The sequence below is a fragment of the Tribolium madens genome, unplaced genomic scaffold, assembly GCF_015345945.1.
Source record: "Tribolium madens isolate multiple individuals breed KSU strain unplaced genomic scaffold, Tmad_KSU_1.1 Scaffold_19;HRSCAF=116;Tcas5.2_LG9, whole genome shotgun sequence".
NCBI classification, from domain to species: Eukaryota; Metazoa; Arthropoda; class Insecta; order Coleoptera; family Tenebrionidae; genus Tribolium; species Tribolium madens.
This window is the reverse complement of record NW_025400983.1, coordinates 3,318,294-3,343,644: the sequence shown is the minus strand read 5'-3', so window position 1 is coordinate 3,343,644 and position 25,351 is coordinate 3,318,294. Positions and strand designations below refer to the sequence as shown.

Below are 25,351 nucleotides of genomic sequence, written 5' to 3'. Positions count from 1 at the left end.
TTCTTGTTATCTATGCAACGTGTGATGTTTAGATAATGGAAATTTGCATTAAATTGCATATTTCTAAAGGTGGCAATGATAACACATTAAGTCTTTAATCAGCACTTTATTTAAGACAGTCGTAACTAATTTATATAACAATGTTGTTCAAATACATTAATATAATGTTTGTTAGTTGATACACAGTTAGAATAAGTCGGATACGTTCTAAACTTGGTCTAAAATTTTATAAAATCGCGACAATTAAAATACGGTCACGCCCCCTCCCCCTAGTGACTATCGAAATCGAACACTATCCTATCTAAAATACAATCTACACTTAGGTCCCACAATAGGTAGAGCTTTATGAAAATTTGATTATACGATCAATATTTCATTTCTAGTGCTTTGTTTGTTAAAACAGCCGCTTTGACATATAGTACCGGGGGCGTGGCTTAAAGCCCCGCCCTTGATACGTCCGGCGGGTGATTTAAACAAAGCGACTTTGGTCCTATGTAAGCGATATATCAAAATAGAGTACAGTTCTAATAAATACACATGTTAAATATTGTTTGTGTTATTGTTGTACGAATCGGATGGAATTGTGCCAAAAATTATTTGCTTTATTTTCCAAGCTTCCGAGGATTATGTTAGAAGAGATGATATAAATGTTAGATATGCCGTCAAGTTTTGGCATTGTAAAATAGCTCGAATAGTTGTAGTACAAGGCATGCCTTTGAAATTCCCGTGTTTTGAGCAAAATGTGTGGGTGCGTCCAATTCCGGCAATCTCACTAGCCTTGGATTAGCAAAATCCGGCCTTCGAGTGTTAAAAAATATATCTCTGAAGCACCAACAATTAGAAAAATACATATTTCGGATCACACATCGGAACTTTTGAGTCCTTCGAGTAGCGGCGCTGTGATTCTCGTCTCGTCCAAACAGATGAAAACCGGCGATGATCGGTCCTCTTCGACAATGCTCGACCGTCGATCGAAGCTTACCGAACTGACATCGAGACTGTTCGCCATGCGTTCGGCTGGTCTCGTGCGTTCTTTCGGCGGTTGCTCGAAACTGCGCGAAAGTTTCGGTAGTTTCTTCGGTAAGTCCACTTTGGCGGGCTCCACGTGGGCTTCGAAACTGACGATGGGGGGCGGCTGGTGGTAGCTGCACGAAGGCATGTTTATCGACATTTTGCGCTCGATGATGGGGTGCTCGAAACTGATAAAGTTGCGGTGGGGGCGGGAGGGACGCTCGACGAAACACGACGAACGGCGGTAGCGAGGAGGGGGCGGCGGACGGTCCACGATGGCGATGGAGGGCCGGTGGCGGGGACGCTCGATGGTGATTGAGGGGCGGCGGTCGCGGTTCAGGATGGGAATCACCGAACCTAGGAGATTTATAATTATTTGCGTCACTGTGTATAGTCTGTTTTTTTTTTTAATGGAAATTACCAAGTCAAAATTTTGGTGAAAAAATTGGTAGCAGCTTGTCTCCATAACCACAAATTGTGATTGCTCTTTGTTTTTGTCTCTAGAAATTTTGTTAAAAAATTATGGTTATGTTATGTTGTCAAAATTTTGACTTTTATGAATCTTGTGTGCCTGTTTGCTCTTTGAACGCGCTATAATTGAATACCTGAGGTCAGACATCACTACCTAAGGTCTAAAGACCGAATTCAGTGCTAATAATTTTGATAGAAACACACCGGAAGTAAGTACAATGTTGTGGACAAAAATGAGGTTCTTGCTACAAAAATTTTGAAGAAAAAGGATGTTTATATAGAAAAAAGTTATTTAGCAAAAGATACAAGTGGGTATTATGACGATCGGCAATGAATTTTGTGTAATTTATTGAAATGAGTTCAAAGTTGATGCATTTTATAAATTCTTCAGCTTTAGTTTCAAAATTGTTACTTTTTCAACTCGTTCCTTAAAAACGATGCACAAGACACTAATTTAATTGCGTTCTGTCTGTGGTTCTTTCTCATTCATGTTTATTTTGAATTCTTGTCAATTTCTTGCTAAAAATTGAGAATGTTTAGCAAACCTGCATTACAAATTGCTTCCACATTTTAACGGCCCCTTTTTCTAACTTCCTGCTTGCGAACTATTCGTTTCCAAATTTCGAAAAACTGTTAGCGGTACCGAATTTGTTCCTTTTTTGGTGTTTCGTCTCTAAATTTTCTTAGACGATTTTTTGTGTTGACGTTTAATGACACTGTTTTCAAATTAATTCAACAAACCGGAACTGCCAACTTTTTTTATTAAAATTACCATGAATGAATTTACTAGTGGTGCCAACGTTAAGACTGTTTGGCATTTCCATTAAAAAAAAAAAAACAGACTTTAAATGGGGCGATATGTACCTTTCCTACCTGTGAGTGATGTGGGACTGTGCTCATTCACGACCATATGTTGGATATCGATGGCGGATTTGACACGTCGAGGGGGTGGGTTTAGGATGGCCATCGTCGAGCTTCCTACAAATACCGAGTTTTGTCTCGGTCTTCGTATTATGGGCGATGGAAGGGCTGATAAAGGGTCAGTCATGGCGTTGACGTTGTATTTCGAAAAGGACATCCTTTGCTGCAAGTGAAGTTTATATTTCCGTAAAATTAATGTCTGGCAAAAAAACCAACAAAACTTGTTCTAATTAGTTGTATTCAGCTTCCTGAAATGCGACCGTGAATATTAAATTTTAAACTAATTAGAGGTTTTGGGTTGTTTTTTTTTTTCCTCTTTTAATCACTATTATTGTGATGCGTCAATTATAATGACATTGAAAACTATAATGAGACTAAATAGTTTCAAGTTCACTTCCTAATATTTTAATTCCGTTAAGAAAAAAACGTGAGATTGATTGTTTCATTTAGTTTAATTGCAGCCTTGGGTTGTGAACTTTAATCTAGGTATGGAAATTTGCAATTTTGGGTTTAATATCTAATAAATTTAAATATAAACTTTTGCCCGAAGGTGTCCTCATTAACTACATTTTTATTCACACACTGGATTTTGGAAAATTTTGTGAAAAACTGTAAATATTTTTGATGACAACATTTGTTGTTAAAGTCGTTGGGATAATGGTGGGGAATGTTTGAATGAAGGGTCAAAGAAATCATTTCTTGTCTCATGGTACCATAAAATGCCGAGGGCTCTACGTCAAACCAGTTCAAAAATATCCAATGAATTTTTAAATTACTGGGGGCCATTATGTTCTAACAATCCGATTTTTTTTAGTTAAACAAATAATTTTATGGGCCATTAAATGGAAAATCATTGATGTTTACGCAGGTTTTCCATTGAAGACAAATTTAACGTTAAATAAACATAAATAAAAGGATTGTTTGAAGGACAGGTCTTTAAAAATAACTACGGTAAATCGAAATTTTCAAAAAAAAATGATCCATTATTGGCTGTCGACAAAAACTTTATTGCATTTGGTTTAATTTATTCCTGTCTACAGGGGATAATCGCTAATTACGTTTTATAACCCATTTATTGGCCTGTTTTCGCCTTACGTTTCAAAACACCACTTTTTCGCTTATATCGTTTATCTTTTTATCTAGGCGAGAAATACATTTCTGCTCGAGCAAATCGACTTTGTCGCCTTTATTATTGAATATAGAAAGGACTTGTAAGGTGACGGCTTTAAAACAAAAATCCCTTTCAACGTTAAAACAACAAAGAAATCCGCCGTCGTCTTTTTTGCATCGTCTCATTTTCTCTTATTGCACTTGCAGTTTTTTAAAAGCGTAAAGCTTTCGTTCCATCATCACAATGTGACGGAGGAATAAAACCGGCGAGATTAGCGATAAAAACGCCGAATCCTGGCTTTGGAGTTTTACGGTTCAATTTCATTACGAAAAAAATCCCTTTCCAATAAAAACAAAATTGGGGATGATCTAATCGTATTCGAATGGTAATTCCGGCTTGCCGGGGCAATTATGGCGAATTAAAAATGCCAACTTTTGCGATGTTTTACATCCGGATGGATTTTATTAGAGAGAAAGAGCAAAATTTAAAAGTGTGTTCAAGGTGAGGCACTTTTTGGTAACTTTTACTAATTGCCACCTAAATAGTGATTACTAAAACTAATTTATATAAATTTAATTAAATCATAACTTTAATTAAATCATAAAGTCATTGCATTTTGTGAATTGTTGTTCAAAAAAGAAGAAACACTTAAATATTGTAATGTATTTTTTATTTGTTGTTTCTGTATTGTTTTTTATTACAATGTGAGGTTTTTCAGTGGTAGTAAACAGTAAACATTTTTAGGATAATTGGATTCGGAAAAAGAAAGGAAAGTTTCTCAACGTTTTTCTTAGTTAAAATTAACAAATCAGTGTTAGTTTTTGATAACATTTGTTATAAACTGCTTGAAAAGTATTTTTTGTTAAATAAACTTGTTTTTTTGCGAAAAATTGGATTCCCATTGCGTAAAGAGAATGTTTTACTTATTTTTTTAGGTAAGAAAGAAAAGTTTCTCAAAGTTTTTTTTAGTTAAAATTGCAAATCAGTGTCAGTTTTTGATTTTTTTCTGATATCGTTCGTAAAGTGAACGAAACAGTCTGAAATTCTTGAAATTGAAACTCTTTTTTTTTTTTCGAAAAATTGAATTTTCAATGCAAACGTCAAAGTTTAACAGTAGTTTCTCAAGGTTTTTTAGTTAGAATTAACAACAGTGTCAGTTTTTGAGAACATTTGTTAAAAACAGCTTGTAAAGTTTTTTTCTCAAATAAAATCGTTTTTTTTTTCTGATATCGTCTGTAAAGTGAACGAAATAACCCGTAAACTAGTACTTTTCCGAACTCATATTTCATTCACTGAAATTCATTAGTTTGATACAATTTCACTTATCTGGTTCTTTTTGAAATTTTTTCCGGAAAATTGAATTTTCATTGCAGAAGTCACAGTTTTATCTTTTTTTTAACTATAAAAAAGAAAATATTCTCAAGGTTTTTTGTAGTTAGATTTAACAAATCAGTGTCAGTTTTTGAGAACATTTGTTAAAACAGCTTGTAGTTTTTTTCAAATAATAATAATAATAATAAAATTGTTTTTTTTCTGATATCGTCCGTAGAGTGAACGAAATAATCCGAAATTTCCGGACTCATAATTCACTCACTGAAATTCAATACTTTGACACAATTTGACTTATCTGGTTAAACTCTGAATTTTTTTCGGAAAATTGAATTCTCATACCTTTCTTTTTTAACTAAGAAAGAAAAGTTTTTTAAGGTTGTTTTAGTCAGAATTAACAAATCAGTGTCAGTTTTTAAGAATATTTGTTAAAAACAGCTTGTGATGTTTTTTTCTCAAATAATTTTTTTTTTCTGATATCATCTGTAAATGAACAGAATAATCCGTAAACTAGTACTTTTCCGGACTCATTTGACACAATTTTGCTTATTTGGATAACTCTTTGAAAGATTTTTTGGAAAATTGAATTCTCATTGCGTAAAGCCAAAAATTTACCTTTTTAAGAATGAAAAGTTCCTCAAAGTTTTTTTAGTTTAAATGTTTTTTTTATATTGTTCGTAAAGTGAACAAAATAGTCCGTAAAGTACTACTTTTGCAAACTCACTGAAATTGACCGTAAATTTGACAAGATTGTCCATGTTGTGTAATGTTGATTGCATTATTTTTCAAATTTTTACATAATTTATAGAATTTCGATTTCAGAAAAAAATGTAGGCATATTTTTTACATTTATACGGTTTATATTTGTGATAAAAACTTGACTTTGAGTCTTGGTATAGAAAAATAACTCTTTATAGTTAGCGTGAAAATCTTTTTTACAATAACGACAATTCAGTTTAACATTAAACAGGTGTGTCATTTGTCATTTTCCGGCATTTTTGTGGCTTTTAGCCTTTATTTTTGCATGTAATTAAGTTGACAGTTTATTTTCCGTTTAGTGTGCCGGAGGGTGCGCCAATCAAGGGTTGTTTAACCTAGTGCCAGCGTGTAGAAACCTACTCTACATTTCTAGCGTGCGTTTTTAATTAAACCGAATCGGTGGTGTCCGTTGAATTAAAACGAGTGTTTAAAAGAAAAAAAAACTCATTTACGTAATAGTGTTTGTTTTTACATAAACATATGCTTGTATCGTTGAACTTTTCGAAAGTGGCAGGCGTGTAATTGCCTTGTCAATATCCAAAACGCTCCACCGATTCCGATTTATTATCAAAAAAAAAAAAATAAATAAAAGGTGCTCTAATCGTTAATCTACGCATGACTAGAACGTACAGTGGTCGGTTTCTGCGCCCTGGGCAGAGAGTTGCTCACTTGCGGTGCCGGGGGGCTAAGGGGCGCCAAAGGACACGAGGGCCGATGGGGCTGTTGGTGGAACTTGGGCTGGTAGGGCTCCAACATGCGGATTTTGCCCCAACGGTTGAAGAATAGGGCGATGGCCGCCACCCAGATCATAAGGACGAGGACCACGAGCAGCACCTCTTCGACACGGACGATCACCACCGGTCCGTCTGGAAAAAATCGAAGATGTGAATAATTCCAAAAACCGCCCCATTGCATCCGCGATGAAATATTGAAAGGGTGAGGGTCGAATTATGGACTAAATAATTGATCATGGTGTCTTTTAACGTAATGGAAGAGCGGAGGTGGCACTAGATAAACGACTTCGTTACCGGTACATTACGTTAAAAGCTCAGTTTTCCCCTAAACAAAGTATTAAAGAAAATACCACTGTTTGTGACAATGATGCGTCCGGTTATTAATCAAACACAGGTACCGCACATTATAATAAATCAATATCAAGTGGAAATATAATACGTTGTGGGTCTTTGTAACTCCGTAATGGGTTTTGATATCGATTTGAGAAACTTGTAATTTTATTCGGGCTCCGATACTCCCATTTATGGAAATTATAGTGCACCAAAGTTTGTCTTAATGACAACATAAGGTGCGACATCGATCCACCAGTAAATATGTAACACTTGAGTTCATTTCTAATCTAAATTAGTTCAATCGCATCTTGTCGCTGCAACTACAATTAAATGTTCGCTTAATTGCTCCCAATCTGGCGTTCAAAGTGAAGGATTAATCGCACACGTTCACTCCCTAAACACAATCGGATAAATTTTGGCCCGATTTCGAGTGAATCAACGAGAATAATGACGGTTTGAAAATTATGCTAAAATACGTCGCTTCATAAAGCTGTGTTTACAAAGTTTAAAGCTTGGTGTAATTAACAAGCTTATTACCAACACATTGTGATACATGAACAAGCTTCTCCGTCAGAAGCTGATAAACAGTTCTTTCATAATTTTTTATCTGAAAAAAATGGTGCTTTCCACGTTTAGTAATTTTTTTGATTAAGATTTAGAACAGTTTTATATTTTGCAAGAACTGGAAAAATACAACAATTTACATCAAAAATAGTTGTTTTCATCAGTTATTTCACAATTTATTATCTGAAAAAAATAGTGCTTTCCACGTTTATTATTATGATTATGATTTAATCTTGTAATAGTTTTATATTTTGCAAAAATTAAAAGAAACTGAATTTTCTAGAGGTTTCACATTAAAAATAGGTTTATTGAACAGTTATTTTATAATTTTTTACCTAAAAAAATATGGTACTTTTCAAAAAGATAGTACTTTCCACGTTTTGTGTTTTTTTTATCAAAATTTGAAACATTTTTCTATTTTGCAAGAGTAAGAAAAAATTTTCCAAAGGTTTCACATCAAAAATAGGAGTTTTCAACAATTATTTCATAATTTTTAATCTGAAAAAAATGGTACTTCCACGTTTAGAATTTCTTTGATTAAGATTTGAAACTGCTTTATACTTTGCAAGAATAAGAAAGAAAACTGAATTTTCTAAAGATTTTACATGAAAAATAGGTTTTTTCAATAGGTATTTCAGAATTTTTTATCTGAAAAAAATGGTACTTTCTACTTTTAGTGCAAGAATTGGGAAAAAACAGAATTTACAACAAAAATAGGTTTTTTCAACAGTTACTTCATAATTTTTCATCTGAAAAAATGGTGCTTTCCACGTTTAGTGATTTTTTGATTAAGATTTGGAACAGTTTTATATTTAGCAACAATTTGAAAAAAGCTAAATTTTCTACTTACAAGTTTTACATCAAAAATAGTTTTTTTTCATCAGTGATAAATTTAACAATTTTTTATCTGCAGTAGTTTTATATTGAAAAAAAAAACTGAATTTTCTAGAGGTTTCACATTAAAAATAGGTTTATTCAACAGTTATTTTATAACTTTTTATCTGAAGAAAAGATGGCACTTTTCAAAAAAATGATACTTTTCACGTTTTGTTTTTTTTGAACAAAATTTAAAACATTTTTCTATTTTGCAAAAGAGTAAAAAAAACTTTTCAAAGGTTTCACATCAAAAATAAGTGTTTTTAACAATTATTTCATTATTTTTAATCTGAAAAAATGGTACTTCCATGTTTAGTGTTATTTAGTTATTTCCACGATACGTTATTTCAGAATTTTTTGATCTGAAAAAAATGGTGCTTTCCACTTTTAGTGCAAGAATTGGGAAAATACTGGTGTTTTAATGAAAACACAAATAACTAATGAGTTATTTCCCAATTTTTTATTTGGAAAAAATGGTGCTTCCCACGTTTAATTTTGCAGTAGTTTTATATTTTGCAAAAATTGAAAAAAACTGAATTTTCTACAGGTTTCACATCAAAAATAGGTTTTTCTAACAGTTATTTCATAATTTTTTATCTGAAAAAATGGTACTTTCCACATTTAGTGATTTTGGAACAGTTTAAAATTTGGAAAAATATTAAAGTTTTACATTAAAGATACGTAGGTAGGTTTTTTAAGGGGTTACTTCGTAAATTTTTATTAGAAAAAAAAAATGGTATACGCAGTAATTAAAAAAGTTTGACGCAAAACGATCTGATTCATTCTTTATTCGAATAGTTTGAATCAAAGCAAAGTTGGAAGGAAGTCGCGGATGAGATAGTGGAATTGTTCCGCATTTTATGTCGGATGCCCTCAGGAGACAAAGACTTGTAATCCGGGACTCGATTACAAACGAACACAATAGGCTATCTCTCTCTAGCAATTGCCAAAAAATTTAAATTTATTGTGATTACCTGCCATGGGGTAGGCAGGCGTGTTGTTGACCAGCAATGCGGTGGAGTCCCCGGATTTGGTTCCGGGCGATGCCTCTTCGCGAACCTCCACCTCCATGGTGCCGCCGTGGCCCACGTCCCACTCTATACAAAACACACAACAATGAAAAGGGGTATCTAATATACATAGAGGAGACTTAATGAGGGGCCTCTCTGAGAGAGATATAATCGAGAAATGACAACGTCACGTTTCACTAGATCGTGCTTCATTAGGATAAAGGACGGTCTCTTGAGACACAAAAACTACACACTAAGCAGTTATTTGCGGTCGTGAAAAATGACGGTGCGAGATCGAGGCATGTTGAAAAAATTTTAGGTAAGTACAGGGATATATCGACGGTTTTGGAGGGTTGAAAGTGATGAAGGGTCTATGCAAATTTTGTGGAGAGTTCGGAAACAACAAGATGAGTGCACGATACTGTTTGAAAATTTCGCCGTGTTGACCTTTGCAGAAAGTGGATACTTAGCCAAAAAATGATTCAATACATCGGCAAACTTTGTAACCACTTTATTACTGCACAAGGGTGGTAATAGTATATTACATACCGAGGTGGAAAGTGTTTCATTTCTCATCTCGAGACTGAAATGAAACGTTCTACCGAGGTTTGTATACAATTTTGTTCACAAGCCTAACTTTGATTTTCGTAGAAAAATTAAAAAAAATGTCGTTATAGCGACAAACATAGCAAATAATGTGGTGACGCGATTTTGTGCTAGATATATGTGGCAGTTTTTAGCAATAAGTCTTCAAACCTATTGAAATGGTCGATTCAGATGACGAATTAATGGACAATACATTGATGTGTTTAATAACCATGGTGGTAATAGAGGTGGGTAATAGAAAGTCAGTAATGAGACACTTTCCAGCTATCGTCAATGTTATAAATGTTAACATTACATATACGTTTGTGAATAAAAGAGTTAATCAAAACTTCTAAAAAAATTATTTGCGTCGTAAAACTATTAACATTAATAATAATAATTTAATGAGACACTTTAAATTCAAGTTTTTAACATATTTGACTGTATTCATACTTTTTAGCGACCTTGAATCCAAGAAAAACAAAATATAGATATGCAACATCCAACAAGTTGTTTATCAAATAAACACAATGGTTGTTTTTTTTTAAGTTTAAAATTAAATATCTTTTTGGCCTTGACAACTGTAATTGACATTTTTACATATTTTGACAGCTACGGTATCTGATTCTCACAAGGCATCTGTGCGCACGTAGTGCTATAAAATAACAAGAAAATTTTAGGCTTTAAAGACTGCAAAAAATGTTAAATAAATTCTATTAATGCTGAGAGAAATTACCGCACAAATTTGTATATTTGGTATTTAAAAATAAACACTCAGCTTCGCTTCGAGCTTTAATATTAAAACTTTACGCTGTAAAATTACGCTGGAAGTACCGCACGTGAATTTTCCATGTGAAATAAAAAATGCTGCTTTACGAAAATAGGGGTACCTACTTGTTTTAACTCAAAATTAAAAAATCGTCGTTTACTAAGCGTCCACTTCGAAAATAGACTTCAATTATAAACTTGTTTTCTTCCAAAGTATACATTATTATCAATTATTATTGGAAAATAGTTAAAATAATAAAAGTTTAATTGACAACAATTTATTATTAATTAATAAGTGTCAGTAATGACAGAACTAGAGCTTTCAAAAAAAGTAGAGCGGCACAAATAAAGTTACATGCAAAAAAAATCCAAAGTTGGCTAGATGAAAATCATTTATAACCACTCTGTATAAATAACTACCTATTTATTTATCAATTTTAGATACTTAAAAGTTTTAAAAGTTTATGTTTTATGTAAACATTTTAGTAACCTTTAGATGCAAAAACTAAAAAATAAGTGTTTTTAAATTCAAGGTATTTAACTTTTAACAATCTTTTTCATTTTTCAACTTTTTGACTGCAATACTGTTAGACCACTAAAGTATTTTTTAAATGTAAAAATTTGACTTTTTTAGTAATCTTACTTTTATCTTAGTTTTTGTGTGATATATTTTTTTTAAATACAGGGTGCGTCAGAACTCGCGCCCCAGAGAAAATTTTCAAATAAGATAAGATACCAGAAACATGAAAAAAATATTTAAAAATTTTTATCTATCAAAAATTTCTGACATTTATTTTGACATTTGACATTTTTTTTTTATATATATTTAATGACACTAATGATTTTGTATATGTTTTTTTACAATTATTCAGTAAAGGGACAAAAATTTTGCCAATAAAAGCCACAAATAACATTGAACAGAGTTACCATTTAGGATACAGCTTCCTTGTTTCTTCTTTTAATAACCTATAGCAAAAAAACTTGAAAAACTATTTTTCCAACAGAAATAAGTCATAGTGCAAACTGTAAACCCTCATAACTTCGAAATTTTTATAGATAAACTTTTTTAACATTTTTTCCATGTTCCTGGTATCTAACCTTACATGGCATTTTTCTCTGGGGCGCGAGTTCTGGCGCACCTTGTATATTGTTTTTTTAAAGAAATCAAAATAAATAAAAACTAATCAAAATCGATAGTTTAACGTCATCGAAATTAAAAGCCACATCCCAAAAATGCAAAACATAAAGTCACTTTGTATTGTAACTTGTTTTTGGAACACTCAGTATACTTGAAAACAGTTTTCGGTGATGCAATGAGTAATATCTATGCATTTTGTATACACATTTTTGAATATTTTAACATTTCAAGTTCAGTAATTTATTTTTAAGCACTCAAGTATCTTGATTAATGTTAATTTTTTGTATAAATTTAAGAAAACTTTTTAAAGGCTTCAAAAATTTACCTTTCCGACCGGCTTAATCCGCCTCTGTTGTTTATAACAACAAAAGGACATACAGAATAAGTATAAATTTTTTTGATTAAAGTATGTTTTTTACAGAATAATTTTTTAACGATTTTTTATTTGTAAGTTTGCCAAAATAATTATGGTGGGTTGCGCTTTTTGGAAGGGAAAAAATTGCTGGAGGCGGTAAAGAGTTCATTACCGCCCTCGTAAATCTCCGATGCATTCCGGTTTGACATAATTATTTGGCGTCGTTTCCGCTTCGTGCCATAAAAGTCCCGTTACGGGAATGACACACGATATTGATATGCAAATTTGGTTGGTTTTGCGTTTTGTGCATCCCCGATATCGCACCTCGTCTCGCGTAAATCACTCGAAAAAGTGTATTATACAGTAATGTGCGTGATTTACATGATCGGTATACCGGCGTGCACATGGCCGTCTGGTATGGTCTGGTCCAGGGACGGACTTTGCGCCGGCCTCTGGCGACCAAACTTGCGTCGTCGAGAAGAGTCACTCTTCTGTGGAACCCCCAGGGTGCGACCTGAAAAAAAGACACATAAATCACTAATTTTTCAGCAATCAGTTTGTCGCTTTCCATGCAGAATTTTCTTTCCGACCCAATTATTTCCGTCAACAGTCTCAAAGGGATCCTAACGTAAATTGTGATTTTGGCACCGATAACTTTTTACGAGAGAGTCTCTCGAGAAAATTCCGAGAAGTGTGCAAAAATGTCACCTTTATGACACTGACCCGATAAATGAGTCTCGACGGGGGCATTTGTCACACGTTTAACAGGCGATAAAAGTTTTATTTTAAAACAGCTTGTCCCAAAATTAAAATTCGATTATCTTGCATTTAATTTTTTTTTAACACCTAACTCTGAAAGCAGGATAATTAACGTCCGATAGTTGAACTCGGGTAATTAATATATCAAAGAACAAGCGTTTCCTGATAACCTCAAGCTTGATTTATCGTTTTGGCCAAAAAACGCCGTATATTAAATCAACTTTGTTGCAAGTTTTTTAACGAGACAAGGAAATGAGTTTAAGGATGTTAAAGCGGACATTTGCGCGCGGAAATGGTCCGAAAACCCATAAAATTTCTTCGTACTTAAAACTATTAAAATTCTTTGTGCTATTGACCCGACTTTTGATAATGATAATTAAGGCTCGGATTATATGCAAAATGCATATTTGTTATTAAGAGGTATATCAACAAAATTGTAAGTTTTCTATGCATATCTAATGTTTTTTAATTAAAATAAGCCAAATAAAAAATGCATATTTTGCATATTTTGGCAACTTGGTGCATATTTTAGGAAATATTGCATATTTGTGCATATTTTCTACAAATCACTAATTTCCGATTAAAAATTTCAGTTCAAGTTAAAAATTGGACAGTTTATAAAAAATGATCCGATTACAAAATATTTTAAATAGAAAACAACCGGTAATTCGTAAGCCAAACTCAAAAAATTAGTACCCTGCTGAGTGTTTCTTTTTTAAACTGTATTTATCCAAGCGGTTTTTTTAAATCATTTGTTTCCAAAAAATAATAATTAATATAGATTAAAGTAATATAAAAAATTTTAAGAACAAAATTTTGTGTTGTTTTTGAGTTATTTTGCTGTCTAAATTGCGATATATGTAAAAAAATAATTTAATACAAAGTAGGTAATTGTAATCCCTTAGATCATAACCTTCATGAAAACAAATGTTTTTTGGTGGGTTCCCATTTAAAAAAAAATATTTTTGTAAAACTAAATTTCGAAAAAAAATATTTTTGATAAAACATCACATTTTTATAGAACTTTATAATTCATCAATTAGTTTTTTCAAAAAATAAATACGTTTGACTTTTTATTGTTCAAAATTTTGCATATCGATGCTTATTTGGCATAGATTGGAGCATATTTCTTAATATTTTGTGCATATTTTTGTGAAAATACGTGCATATATATGCATATATTTTACGATTTTTTCGTGCATATAATCCGAGCCTTAATAATAATGAACTCGCTAAAAATCAAACAACAAGCTTTATTTCATGAAATATCGACCCTCGTTTGGGCTGATTTATAGTTTAGCACTTTCTTGAGGTACAAAACTCGTGGATGAATTACTCAAGTAATTTTTTACCCAAAAGCTCGAAACTTTACACTTTGTCTGTTTTAACTATTTGCAGATTTCCTCGCGCAATTACATATTTACGACTTTCATTTCCTTTGCCATCCTTGAGCGAGAAAGCAGAGCTTTTGTCCGGTTTTTTCGCCGGAGCAGTAAATCTCCGGTTTTATCTTGGATCAGTCTTGCCGAATTTATCTCCTGTTTTTTCTCGTCGTTGTACTCATGATTCGAAGGCTAACGAAGCGGTTTGAGACATTTGCCTTCATCAAAACGTCTGCAAACAATTAATCAGAAGGAGATTCAATGGAAAAGGCTTGTAGTGGCGGATTAACCGAAACTTTAAACTAATTGAGTTGTGTTTAAATAATCGATTAAATAAAGCTTGAAGAATTTTGAAGGGTTTGATTTGCTCGCGATTTTATTTGATATTGTCACAAGTTGGGGGGATTTTATCTCCGAATCAGCAAAGTTTCAAATAAATGAATTATTGATTGGGCCAAGACTAAAATGATTATTCTGGATCGTGTCCAGTTCAGTAAAATTGATTTTTTACCGAAACATCAAAAATATCGATCACTGTAAATAATTCACAAAGAACTCGGAATAGACGCCAGTAAAATATTTACACAATTGTTCGAATTTCAATGTAAACACGCCTTGATCTTCTTTCAAACTATGTTTTAATTTGGTCGCGAAAACAATTCGAAAAACACCACTTTTAATTAATTTCGGGTGCTGGAAAAGTAATCATTCATGTCGCATGTAGGCGAGTTATTAGTACTCGAATAATAAATGCCCACAACAGGGCATATAAAACACGAGGCATGTTCTAAATAAATCATAGATTTTGCGGTTCGTCTTATAAATAACTCCAAGTTTGTGTGCATTGGAATCGATAAACTGCAATAGCATGACTGAAAAATGCGTGTCATTAACCTGAAGAAAATAGGTTTGTTGAACTGTCATTATTACTTTTCATTGATCTGAAAGCTCGACAAACTCATGCCTCGATTTGTGGGTATTCAGATTTAAATTTTCACCACTTTGTCTCCGATATCACATTTTACATTATAAATAAACTAGGTCAGCGAGTGTAAGGACTTGAAGAGGGTAATAAATGTGGCAACAAAATGGAAACGTTTCACAGATCCACTGGACCTTTTTCGGCTCTCCCTTAATCAATATTTTAATAAAACAATTTTTTAAATTTTTTAAACTTGTTGATTTAGTAGATGTAATTCATTTACAGGTCGATACAGTGTTATTGTATCTATTTTCAGTCGTACACGACGATGAATAATTGACAGTGTACTTTGTAAGCTTTGTTACACAATCGAAGAGAAAAAATTCAGTCTGTAAAAATGTCAGCAATTTATTTAATGAAAATTTTCTGTAGTTTGTGTAATGCTTCCATTATACTCCTAGTTTTTTTGGTAAAATCGATGCGACGTAGAAAGCCCATCGCGGTGTCATTTTAATGAAAAATCGCACTTTTCACACTTTCAGGGATTACTGATAATCACAAATTATTAATTTAATCGATTTTCAGTCAGGGAAATTTACCTACACACTAGGCAGATAATATTTATGTGCGCTAGCACGACCAGAAAAATATTACCATAATTGCTTGATTTCGTTAGATAACGAAAAAAGCTCCCAACTTTAAGCTCATTGATATGTAAAGCACGGCTTGTTTTCTCGACAAACAAACGCAAAACTTGGGTTTAAATTATAACGTTAGTGTGCGAAGAACAAGAATGATTTACGTTTTGTTTTTCAAAATCCGGGGACTTACCGTTGTTTTTTTCCGGTAAAATTACGAAAGTTCGGATTTGTTCATTGTGCGACGCGTTAAACACGTGACCGGCGTCCCGATGCGTCGTGGTAAGCGTCGCGACGTTTTCCACACTGCCGTCCAACTCGCTCCCAACTTTCTCTTGTATAGAAGCTTTCTCGCGCACACTCGGACTTGGGGGTTTCATTGAAAAAAAAGCCAAATCAAGATGTTTACAAATAATCCGGGTTTCCGGTAATTGGACGAAAGCTTATTACCGGATTTTCGCATCCGAGACGTTAAAAAATTAACATAAAAAATTGTAGTGTTTGGTTTAATCAATGTTAGAGGAGCTTTTGAAAAATAAATTATTGGGCTTCAAAATTGGTGAAACCGTGTTTACAAATGGCCTCATTTCTTGTCTTTTTTGCCATTTGTCTCTGTCTGAAATTTTTTTCGTTATAAAATCTGGGTTAGCCACTGAAAGCTGTCGACTTTTATCATATCAAGTTACATAAAAGCTCGCTATCCGCCATAATTTCCACGTCATTGTCACAAACCAAATTTTTCACAAACGATAAACTCCTTCGGTCACTTGTCGTAAATTTCGTAAAAAGTCAAATGTTAATTGCTTACATGAGGATTTATCGTGGGATAAAAGCCATCATCAATTTTCATTTTTGTTTATTGCTCGAGAAATAAGTAAGATGGAGGACTTTCGATGTCCTTGCGAAGGAATATATTGATTCCATATATAAATTAGTTAAGCGAAGTATGTAAGGAATCAATAATGTACCAGTCATTTGATAAAAAATAGATGTGAAATTTTTATGACAGGTTTTATGCGGACATTAAAATTTTGCGATAGGGATTAATTTGATACAAATTCGGTTTAATAGCGGTTTATACATAGAAATTCACTAATTATTATGGATTCGGAGAGGTTCTCGGTATAAACAATGGATGTCAAGTGGAATGTTAGAATTGTACAATAAATTCACTCAGACCCGAGCTTTGGAACACGAAATGTGTTTCTGATTGCGTTTGTGGGACAATAACAAATGCGGGAAGTATCGTTTACCACCCCGGATTTATTTTCAGTAATTCACCGACATTTATGAAACATTTATTTTGCCCGCTTGCAAAAAAAGCTCTTGGAAGTCAATTTCAGTAATCTCATTAACTACCTCGTCCTAGTTCTAAACTTGTCAAAAACCGCATCTTTGTCTTGTGTTAATCCCCTTCTTGGTGCCCCAACCCTTTCTCGGGCCTAATGCCTCTAAACGTCTTCTATCGTAAATCAATCAAACGTCTTCGTCGACAGTAAACAGAAGAGAGTCTGGTAAAATTCACGTCAAATCAATCCAAATTGTTTTATTCAAGTTATATTAAAACGTCGTATTATTTAATCGTCGAAGATTGATGCTTTCAGCAGTTTGTTTGATTCTTTCAGCTTTTATAAAAGAACAAATTGTAAAGTTTATGGAGGGGCCCGAAGTATTTTGTACGAAAGCGTGTGCTGAATTAGTTCGAGAATTTAATTGAGAAACTTGCGATAAGGACTCTTCGCTTTTACTACCTGAAATAACGAGCAAGGAAACGGCCAATGATTTCTCGATGATACTTTGTAAATCCGGACTTATTGTTGAATTTCTTTGTGTGTGGGGCTTGAAGTTGAGTATCAACGCAGGAGTTTTATTTTCCAAGTTGGATGATGTTTTTTGTTGTGGAGTCATAATTTAAAGAATTTTTTTCTTTTTAATGGGAGCTTTCTGTTTATTGTTGAAATTTATTGTTCTCTTTAATTGAGTTTTCTAATCTAAAAGACAAGCCAAAGGCCAATTCCATCAGCGGAGTGGATTAACGAAGCGAATCTCTCTTATTAAATGTAATTAGGTTATCTACAATTGAATTATTGATCTATTTGTTATTTATTTTCTAATTAATCAATCAACGTTAAAAATTCACAAGACTCCAGGGCGAAAATAGATTAACCACGACATTAATAAGAAATTAAAATTACATTTTACTAAAAAAGAAACATCATAATCAAAAATGAAAACATTAAAGTAAATTTATCTTTTCAATAAGAAAAAAACAAAAAGTGTTTATGTAAAACCTATGTGGTGTACAAGATGTCTCATCAAAAAATTATTAGTTATTTACTATTTATATCAATGTTAAAAATTCACAAGACTCCAGGGCGAAAATAGATTAACCACGACATTAATAAAAAATTAAAATTACATTTTACTAAAAAAGAAACATCATAATCAAAGATAAAATCATTAAAGTAAATTTATATTTTTAATAAGAAAAAAAAACAAAAAGTGTTTATGTGTTTATGTGGTGTACAAGATGTTTCATCAAAAAATTATTAATTATTTACTATTTATTAATAAAATTAATATTTAATAATTAAAAAAAATATATTTTTTAAATGTTCATTAACAATTCTACATAATATTTGAGTATGTAAAACAATTCAGAAACAATAATATTCTTTAAACCATTTTCAAATTTTACTAAATACAGCACATACCCTCGAAAATGCTTATAAAAATAATAAAATATATTTTGAGTATTTACATTAATCAGTGAACTTAAAAATTCACAAGTTTTTAACCACAACACTAAGACATTAAAAAATACATTTTATCAAAAAAACAAACATCAAAAAAAAATTTTTAAGTAATTTTTCTCTAATAAAAAGCAAAAACAAATGGACCTTGTGATGATTATTTTAATAAAAAATAATAATGTTGTGTATTTATTAACAATTCAACATAATGTTTGAATGATTCTGTATTTAAAAAAAATTCAAAACAAAATGCTCTAGCCCGGCGCATCCACCATTTTCCATATTTTTTTAAATATTAATTATGACATAAAAAAATATATATTTTGGGTTTTTATAAAAGATTTAAATTAATTAATCAACATTAAAGATTTACTAGGGCAAAAACATTAAAATTACTAAAATATAAAAAATTACAATATTTTACTAAAAAACAAATATCAAAATAGAAAAGAAAAGACAAAGTGTTTACGTACAACTATATGTGGTATATAAGGTGTCTTCAAAGAATTACAGTTATATCTGTACAATTAAGAAAAAGTAAAATTATTTTACAATTTCACTGTGAGTAGTTTAATAAAATGAAGTTTATGTGACATTTTAATTTAATAAAAAAAATATTTTCTTATATATTTATTGACAATTTTACACAACTTTTGAGTCATTCTGTATGTGAAAAAATTTTGAAACAAAGTCTTCTAACTTTGCGCACCACCATTTTTTAATTTAATTTTGTGTTACAAGAATCAGAATGAAAAAAATTTGAGTTTTCAAAACAGAATTCGAAGTTGTGTCTTACATTTTTCTTGAAACCGGCAATAAATTTCGCTGAAATCACGTCAAATGACTGTTTTTCAGCCCCCGCTGAAGTAAATAATAGAATCTCTCGCGTCATGCCTACTAAAATTACACGTTATTATACCAATTTCACGTCACATGGGGTTTCATAATTCTTTCATTGTCGCCGCCCACTGTCCAAGAAAGCTCTTTGAAACCTCTTTGTATGTTATCAATGAGAAAAACCTTGAGAAAACTTCAAAAATTCATTTTTATTTCGGCACAAAACCTCGAGTTTCAGTCGGAATTTGCGCGATGCGGCCTGAAACCGGTAGAGGGCGCCGCGGCGCGGATTTCACCAAATTCCGCCGAACCCTGACCTGTGTTTTTGCAAATTTTTCAAAAATGATGGAAAAAATCGTGAATAAATTATTTAAAATGGATCGATGTTGTGTTTGCATTATTAATGTATTCGTAGACGCACGAAAGTGTTTCGTCAGTCGGTGATGGTCCGAAGAGTGGTGCACAGTTGAGCGTCGGGAGCGTCGCGATGCATCCCCGTATCGGCGTCGACGCCGTTGTTACACGTACCTGAAAAAGCTCTCAGTTACGTCGCGACGCTCGTCATGAGGAGGTCACATGACTCGGCCACAAGTCGATATAAATCAAATAATGATGGATGTGTTTTTGTGAGCGGCGGCTGAAAAATTTCAAGCTTTGCAAGTAAGGAAAAAAATACTTTGGGGATTTTGACACGTGTGACAGCCGGGGTAAGAGCTTTTTCAAAGAGAGAGTAAAGTCATCTATGCGCATTTTGATGTTTAGATAGCGCATTGATTCGATTTGTGTTTTTCTAAATAATTACAGCCAATGGTTTATTTATTGATTTCTTTCACCGGAATTGAGAGAATCGATATTTTAATTTTGTTTAATCGACGGCAATTTTTTCGTAAGTCAAATTAGTTGATTTTTCACTGAGAGTGTATATAAATAAAAGTGGTCCCACTTTATCGATTTAAAAAATTCCTATTATAGAAACTTCTTATTAAACTTTCATAAACATTAACACGAAACACCTGGAGTAATAATTACAACGTGATCGGCTAATTCAAGAGAAATAAGAAATTAATTAATTTTCATGTTGGGATATTTACTTAATTAAGGATAATTCTCTTTTATTAGCACTTTATTTATCATCATGTGAAAAAGATAAGCGGATTTTTTCTTCAACTCCCAAACTTCCTTCACAATTCCCAAAGAATAGACAATGTGAAGTTTGCTTGCTTTTCCGGTGGAAGTTTGTAACAGATGACAATTCCAACCGGACTTTAGTACAACAGACAACGATGAATAATACAAAAACTGAAAACTGAAATTATCCTTTTGATGAAAATTTAATTTTCTTTCAGGGTTTTGATTGATTTTTTGTCATTCTCTATTTACGCATAGATGTAGCTAATTTTATTGTAGCTCGGTTTTTGTGTTCTCGTAATAAATTATCACCGGTATAAAAATAATTTCTGTTTACGCTAACTAATTAGTTTTTACGTCAACGCTACAATTCATTGTTAGACATGAAGCTCTATTTTATTTAATTTAACGGCAGAAAACTGTGAATTATTGAGTGTTTTTTGAAAATTTCTTTTAAATTGCTGATTTATTCCCGGACTTAATTAAATAAATTCAAAGAAAAGAATCTGGAAGTCGAAATGTTTGTTTCCTTCCTCCGGTAATCATTGTGACTTTTTGAGGGTTGGAATTGTCACATTGCGTGTAGTTACAAGGGTGGAGAAATCGCTGTTTATTCTTTTTCCCCCTAATTAATTTATTTCAGGCTTTGTTTATTCTTTTATTGTATTTAAAATCGGCTAAAGTCGAGGCAAATTAATTTATTTTGTGTACGAAAATGGTAATTAGGTTTTATTCTTGGAATTAGTTGCTCTAAAAAAATGCGTGTTAATTTCACGGATTAAAATTTAAGCGTGCACGCGACTTGTAACTTTTTTACCACAAACAGCATCATTGATTTGTTTTATTTTTGAAGTAAATAATGAAAAATTAGTGCGCTGGAAAGACAAACACAATCGGTCCGGATTTGAAATGCTTTCCTTTTTTCATCATTTCCGGTTTAATAAGCGTCTCTTCAACTCTAGCTAGGTCAGCTGTTTCAGGTTTCAGTACAAAGTGCTCTGAAACACGCAACTCTGCAATGTTCTTGCCTCTTTATGGGCGTGATTTGTAACCATTGTCATGGTTTAAATTCCTTAAAAATTTTTGCAGTTCATTTGGAAAACCACGATCGATAACACCCCAATTTGTTTCAGGAAAAATCATTTAAAATTTATCACTACTTGGTTGAAGTATGTGGGAGCGCGCCTGAAAAATTCAATTTTGTTTGGAGGAAATTTCATCTAAACAGTTGGACTTAGTGAAAATGTCTAAAAGTAAATAAAAGTTTTTCCAACATTCCTGATTACTAAAGCAGCAGGACCTGAAAGCTTTTCTCGATGTGAAATCGTTACTTTTTTTATTATTTCGGTGTACGGTTAATTAAACGCAAAAGCCAACAAACATCGGCTTAAATTTAGTTCGACCTGCCATAAAGTAAACGCTCCCAACTTGATTATCTGCTACTTGATGGACCAAAACGTCGTTCTATTTGTGTTGTAACGTTAATTTTAGACCACTTACAGGCCGTATTTCTCTACAGCTTAATTTTGCGAAAAAATAAATCAACTTTAAGTTGGTCGTGTCCGTAGAGACTGAGGATTTTCACATTTTCACATCTCATGTTTGTTTCAGCTTTTTGTTTTTCTTTGTTGGAAAATATTACTCTTGAGAACGCCGGCTGTGCTACGAACCTCGAAGCGATTTTAATTAAAAGCTTTGAAACGGCTTCATTTCGCTACAAATTTATTATTATTTATCAAAACCGACCGGAAAAACGTCAATAATTATTTCAAGTATTACAACTTGAATAAAAACTGAAAATTTTCGTGTTTTTTTACATCAAATGCAACGCAAAATTCACTCGTGCACACCGAATTAACTCTAATTAAACAGTTCGTTTTTAATTAATTACAGGGAAATGCAGCATCTGCATAAATTAATGTTGGATGATTTCGAGTGAAAAAATTGTTATCACACAGTAAACACCAGGCTTATTGATAATTTAGATAAAACCGTAAAATAAATAAATTTTCATTAATAATTGATGTAACTTTGTTACATCAAATAAATGTAATAAACTTACCCATTTCTTCATTAATTTGTTAAGTGTTGTCAATCGATCGCAAGAAGACGGCGAGTAAGAAAGCCGAAACTGTAATAAAACGCGTCAGCAGACTTACTGACCTTCCTCTTGTAATTTGAAGCAATCACAAAGTTGGGCCGTTCTGTAAAAAAAATAAAAATTTCATTAGGATACTTTTGATTTTGATCCGATTTGACATGATGTGAGAATGGATTTTCGGTCTCTCGTAAGGAATGCATTTCAATTTTCTCTCATGCCACGCAATCGTCTATCTTGATAATTCAATATCGTAGAGCTGGTTTAAGGGTTGTAAACCTCAAGCGTGAACGGTGGTTGAACAAAATTGTGCCAATCTGTTTTGTGCGCGAATATTTAACTGGAGTTTGTTTACAGACGGAAACGGTTAAATTATGAGTTTGGCTCGAATGGAAAACTAGATTAGAGAGTATCTGGTTTTCAAATGAAGTTTTCAAGTATTTTTCAGTTTTAATTCAATGCAGAATGTTTTAATGAAATGAGAAATGACGATTGTTTAGAGTTGGAGCGATATTGGATTACGGAAAAGCGAGAAATTTATTATTTCATTAGAAGCCGTAAGATTATCGGCGATTTGAGAGCATTACAATGCGAAAAATAAATCGCTGGGCAAATAACATGACAGAAATGACATTTACAGATCGATTTATGGTTCACTGCAAAGTGGAGACACTTTTTAAATAATAAATCAGCGATTTTCCAATTTGAAAAATTAGTAGCTAAAATAATTTTGTTGAAATATTGGGTTTAAGTGTACACGTGGATAAAACTAATCACAATTTCAATAGAACGCACTTGTATTAAAAAATACAAGAGATCTGACTAACTTACTTGATTTAAACACTGATTGTGTTACTGATTGTACTTAATTTTTTTTATTTGTATACAAAATATAATCTAATAAATCTAATTATAATTTTGACAGAGCACAAAAAAACTTTTTGTTTCTCTTTTTTGTAATCAAAATGAATTAATAATAAATTATTTAAGCTAAAGTAATTCCATTGAAATATTGAAAATGCATCGGATTTGATTTACGATGCTTTGTCCCGCTTTGTTGAAATTGTGTTAAAATGTACACATAAATAAATTCAATTACAATTTCAACAGAGCGTACAATGGTATCAAAAAATACAAGGACTTTACACATTTCAAACACTTGTACCTACTTAAACATTTTTTTTTTCATTTGTAGAAATATATTATGCAAAAGATAAATCTAATCACAATTTCGACTAAGCCCCAAAAAGATTTTATTTTTTATTTCAGTTAAAATGAATTTAAAAATTAAAAAAATGTTTAAGTCAAAAAAAATTATTGAAATATTGAAAATGCATTGGATTTGATTTACGATGCTTTGACTCGCTTTGTTGAAATTGTGTTGAATTTCAAATACTTTTTTTATTTGTAAAAATCTGTTATACAAAAAATAAATCACAATTTTGGCGAAGCGCCAAAAATGTTTTAGTTTCTATAAATTTTTAACAATTAAAATAAGTAAAAAATTAAAAAAAAATGTTTAAACTAGAATACATAATTTTGTTGAAATATTGAAAATGCATCGAATTTGATTTACGATACTTTGTTTTGCTTAATTGGAACAAAAAAAAAATCTATTACACAAAAGATAAATTTTATGACAATTTTGGCTAAGCACCAAAAATCTTTTTTGTTTCCATAAATTTTTAACAATTAAAATGAGTTTAAAAATTTTTTAATAATTATTTAAACTAAAATAATTTTTTTGAAATATTGAATTTGATTTACGATGCTTTGTTTTCCTTTATTGGAATTGTGTTTAAATGTAGACATAATCACAATTTTAACAGAGCGCACAATAGTATTAAAAATACAAAAAAATCACTAACTTAAACATTCCAAATATTTTTGAACTTAAAAATTTTTGTTTTAATTTGTGAAAATATATTATGCAAAAAATAAATCTAATTACAATTTCAACTAAGTCCCAAAAAGTTTATATATTTTTTTTAATTTTGTAAGTTACTGGATTAAAGAAATTTTAATTTTTTTAAAATATTGAGAATATTATACGATATTTTGTCTCGCTTTGTTGAAATTGTATTTAAATATACACATGGATAAATCTAAACACAATTTCAACAGAGCGGAAAACGGTATTAGAAAACTTCGAAGAATTTTACTAACTTACACATTTGAAACACTTTTCTCAAAAGATATTATGCAAAAGATAAATTTAATCACAATTCCAACTAAGCTTAGAAAGCTTTATAAATATTTAACAGTTAAAATAAATTTAAATAAAACATTATTATTTTGTTAATGGTATTTTGATTTCAAATCCGGAGTAGATTTTTCATGAAAATTATTTATTTAATAATAAAACGCTATAAAAACACTTAGCCTGTTTATTTTGTTTATGGATTTAATTATAAGCAAAGTTTTATCGAAGAAACGACGTTTTAGCTTAGTGATTTGTGTAATTACGGCCATTCTCGCAAATTTCCTATTCCAAGTGTAATAAAGTCTTTATTTATAATCCCGTGGCAGTTAATCTTTCGATAGTTTACAGAAAACTTTAAAACCTCATAGCATGGTTAAATTTATCACCGTTTTGGTACAAAACTCACCGAAATTTCCCAAAATTTTCACTCAACACTCGATGATAGTGGATGCAAAGAACGGATCAAGCAACGACGCTGATTAATAATTAAAAAACCAAGCGGCGCTACTTGATCAGTTTCTCACATCCTGAAAAAAATTCTGAAATTTTTTTTTTGACACACACACACGAGACTGATGCTTGTGGTTATCCAAAATTGTGGGAAGAGAATGCCTGAACAGTTATTAAAAAAAATGTTCGGGCAGACTCCAGACACAATTTCGAACA

At 31.8% G+C, this 25,351-nt stretch overlaps 2 protein-coding genes across 13 annotated transcripts in view; one reads left to right on the top strand and one right to left on the bottom strand.

Moving 5' to 3' along the window:
• The window catches only part of LOC123015612, an 80,388-nt gene that overhangs the window by 31,885 nt on the left and 23,152 nt on the right, over window positions 1-25,351 (top strand). For 4 of the 7 annotated variants that reach the window (XM_044415443.1, XM_044415444.1, XM_044415445.1 and 1 more), the window contains exon 1: window positions 19,749-19,963. The exons of 2 other annotated variants lie outside the window; for them this stretch is intronic. The gene's annotated coding sequence lies outside the window, so the exon portion shown is untranslated. Of the gene's footprint in view, window positions 1-19,748; window positions 19,964-25,351 lie in introns of those variants that run through there. One more of the 7 variants, XM_044415442.1, reaches the window with a different exon arrangement.
• On the bottom strand, window positions 91-25,351 carry LOC123015611. 6 transcript variants are annotated; one of them, XM_044415433.1, is made up of 7 exons: window positions 25,092-25,351; window positions 22,447-22,588; window positions 12,360-12,479; window positions 9,084-9,206; window positions 6,233-6,468; window positions 2,347-2,566; window positions 91-1,368 (listed from the first exon to the last, which is right to left on the bottom strand). In XM_044415433.1, the coding sequence occupies exons 2-7, from the start codon at window positions 22,448-22,450 to the stop codon at window positions 860-862; spliced, it is 1,212 nt and encodes a 403-aa protein (XP_044271368.1). In that variant the 5' UTR covers window positions 22,451-22,588; window positions 25,092-25,351; the 3' UTR covers window positions 91-859. The 6 variants fall into 6 exon arrangements, with proteins under 6 accessions (XP_044271368.1, XP_044271370.1, XP_044271371.1 ...); XM_044415435.1 differs by having other exon boundaries at window positions 2,356-2,566; XM_044415436.1 differs by having other exon boundaries at window positions 6,272-6,468.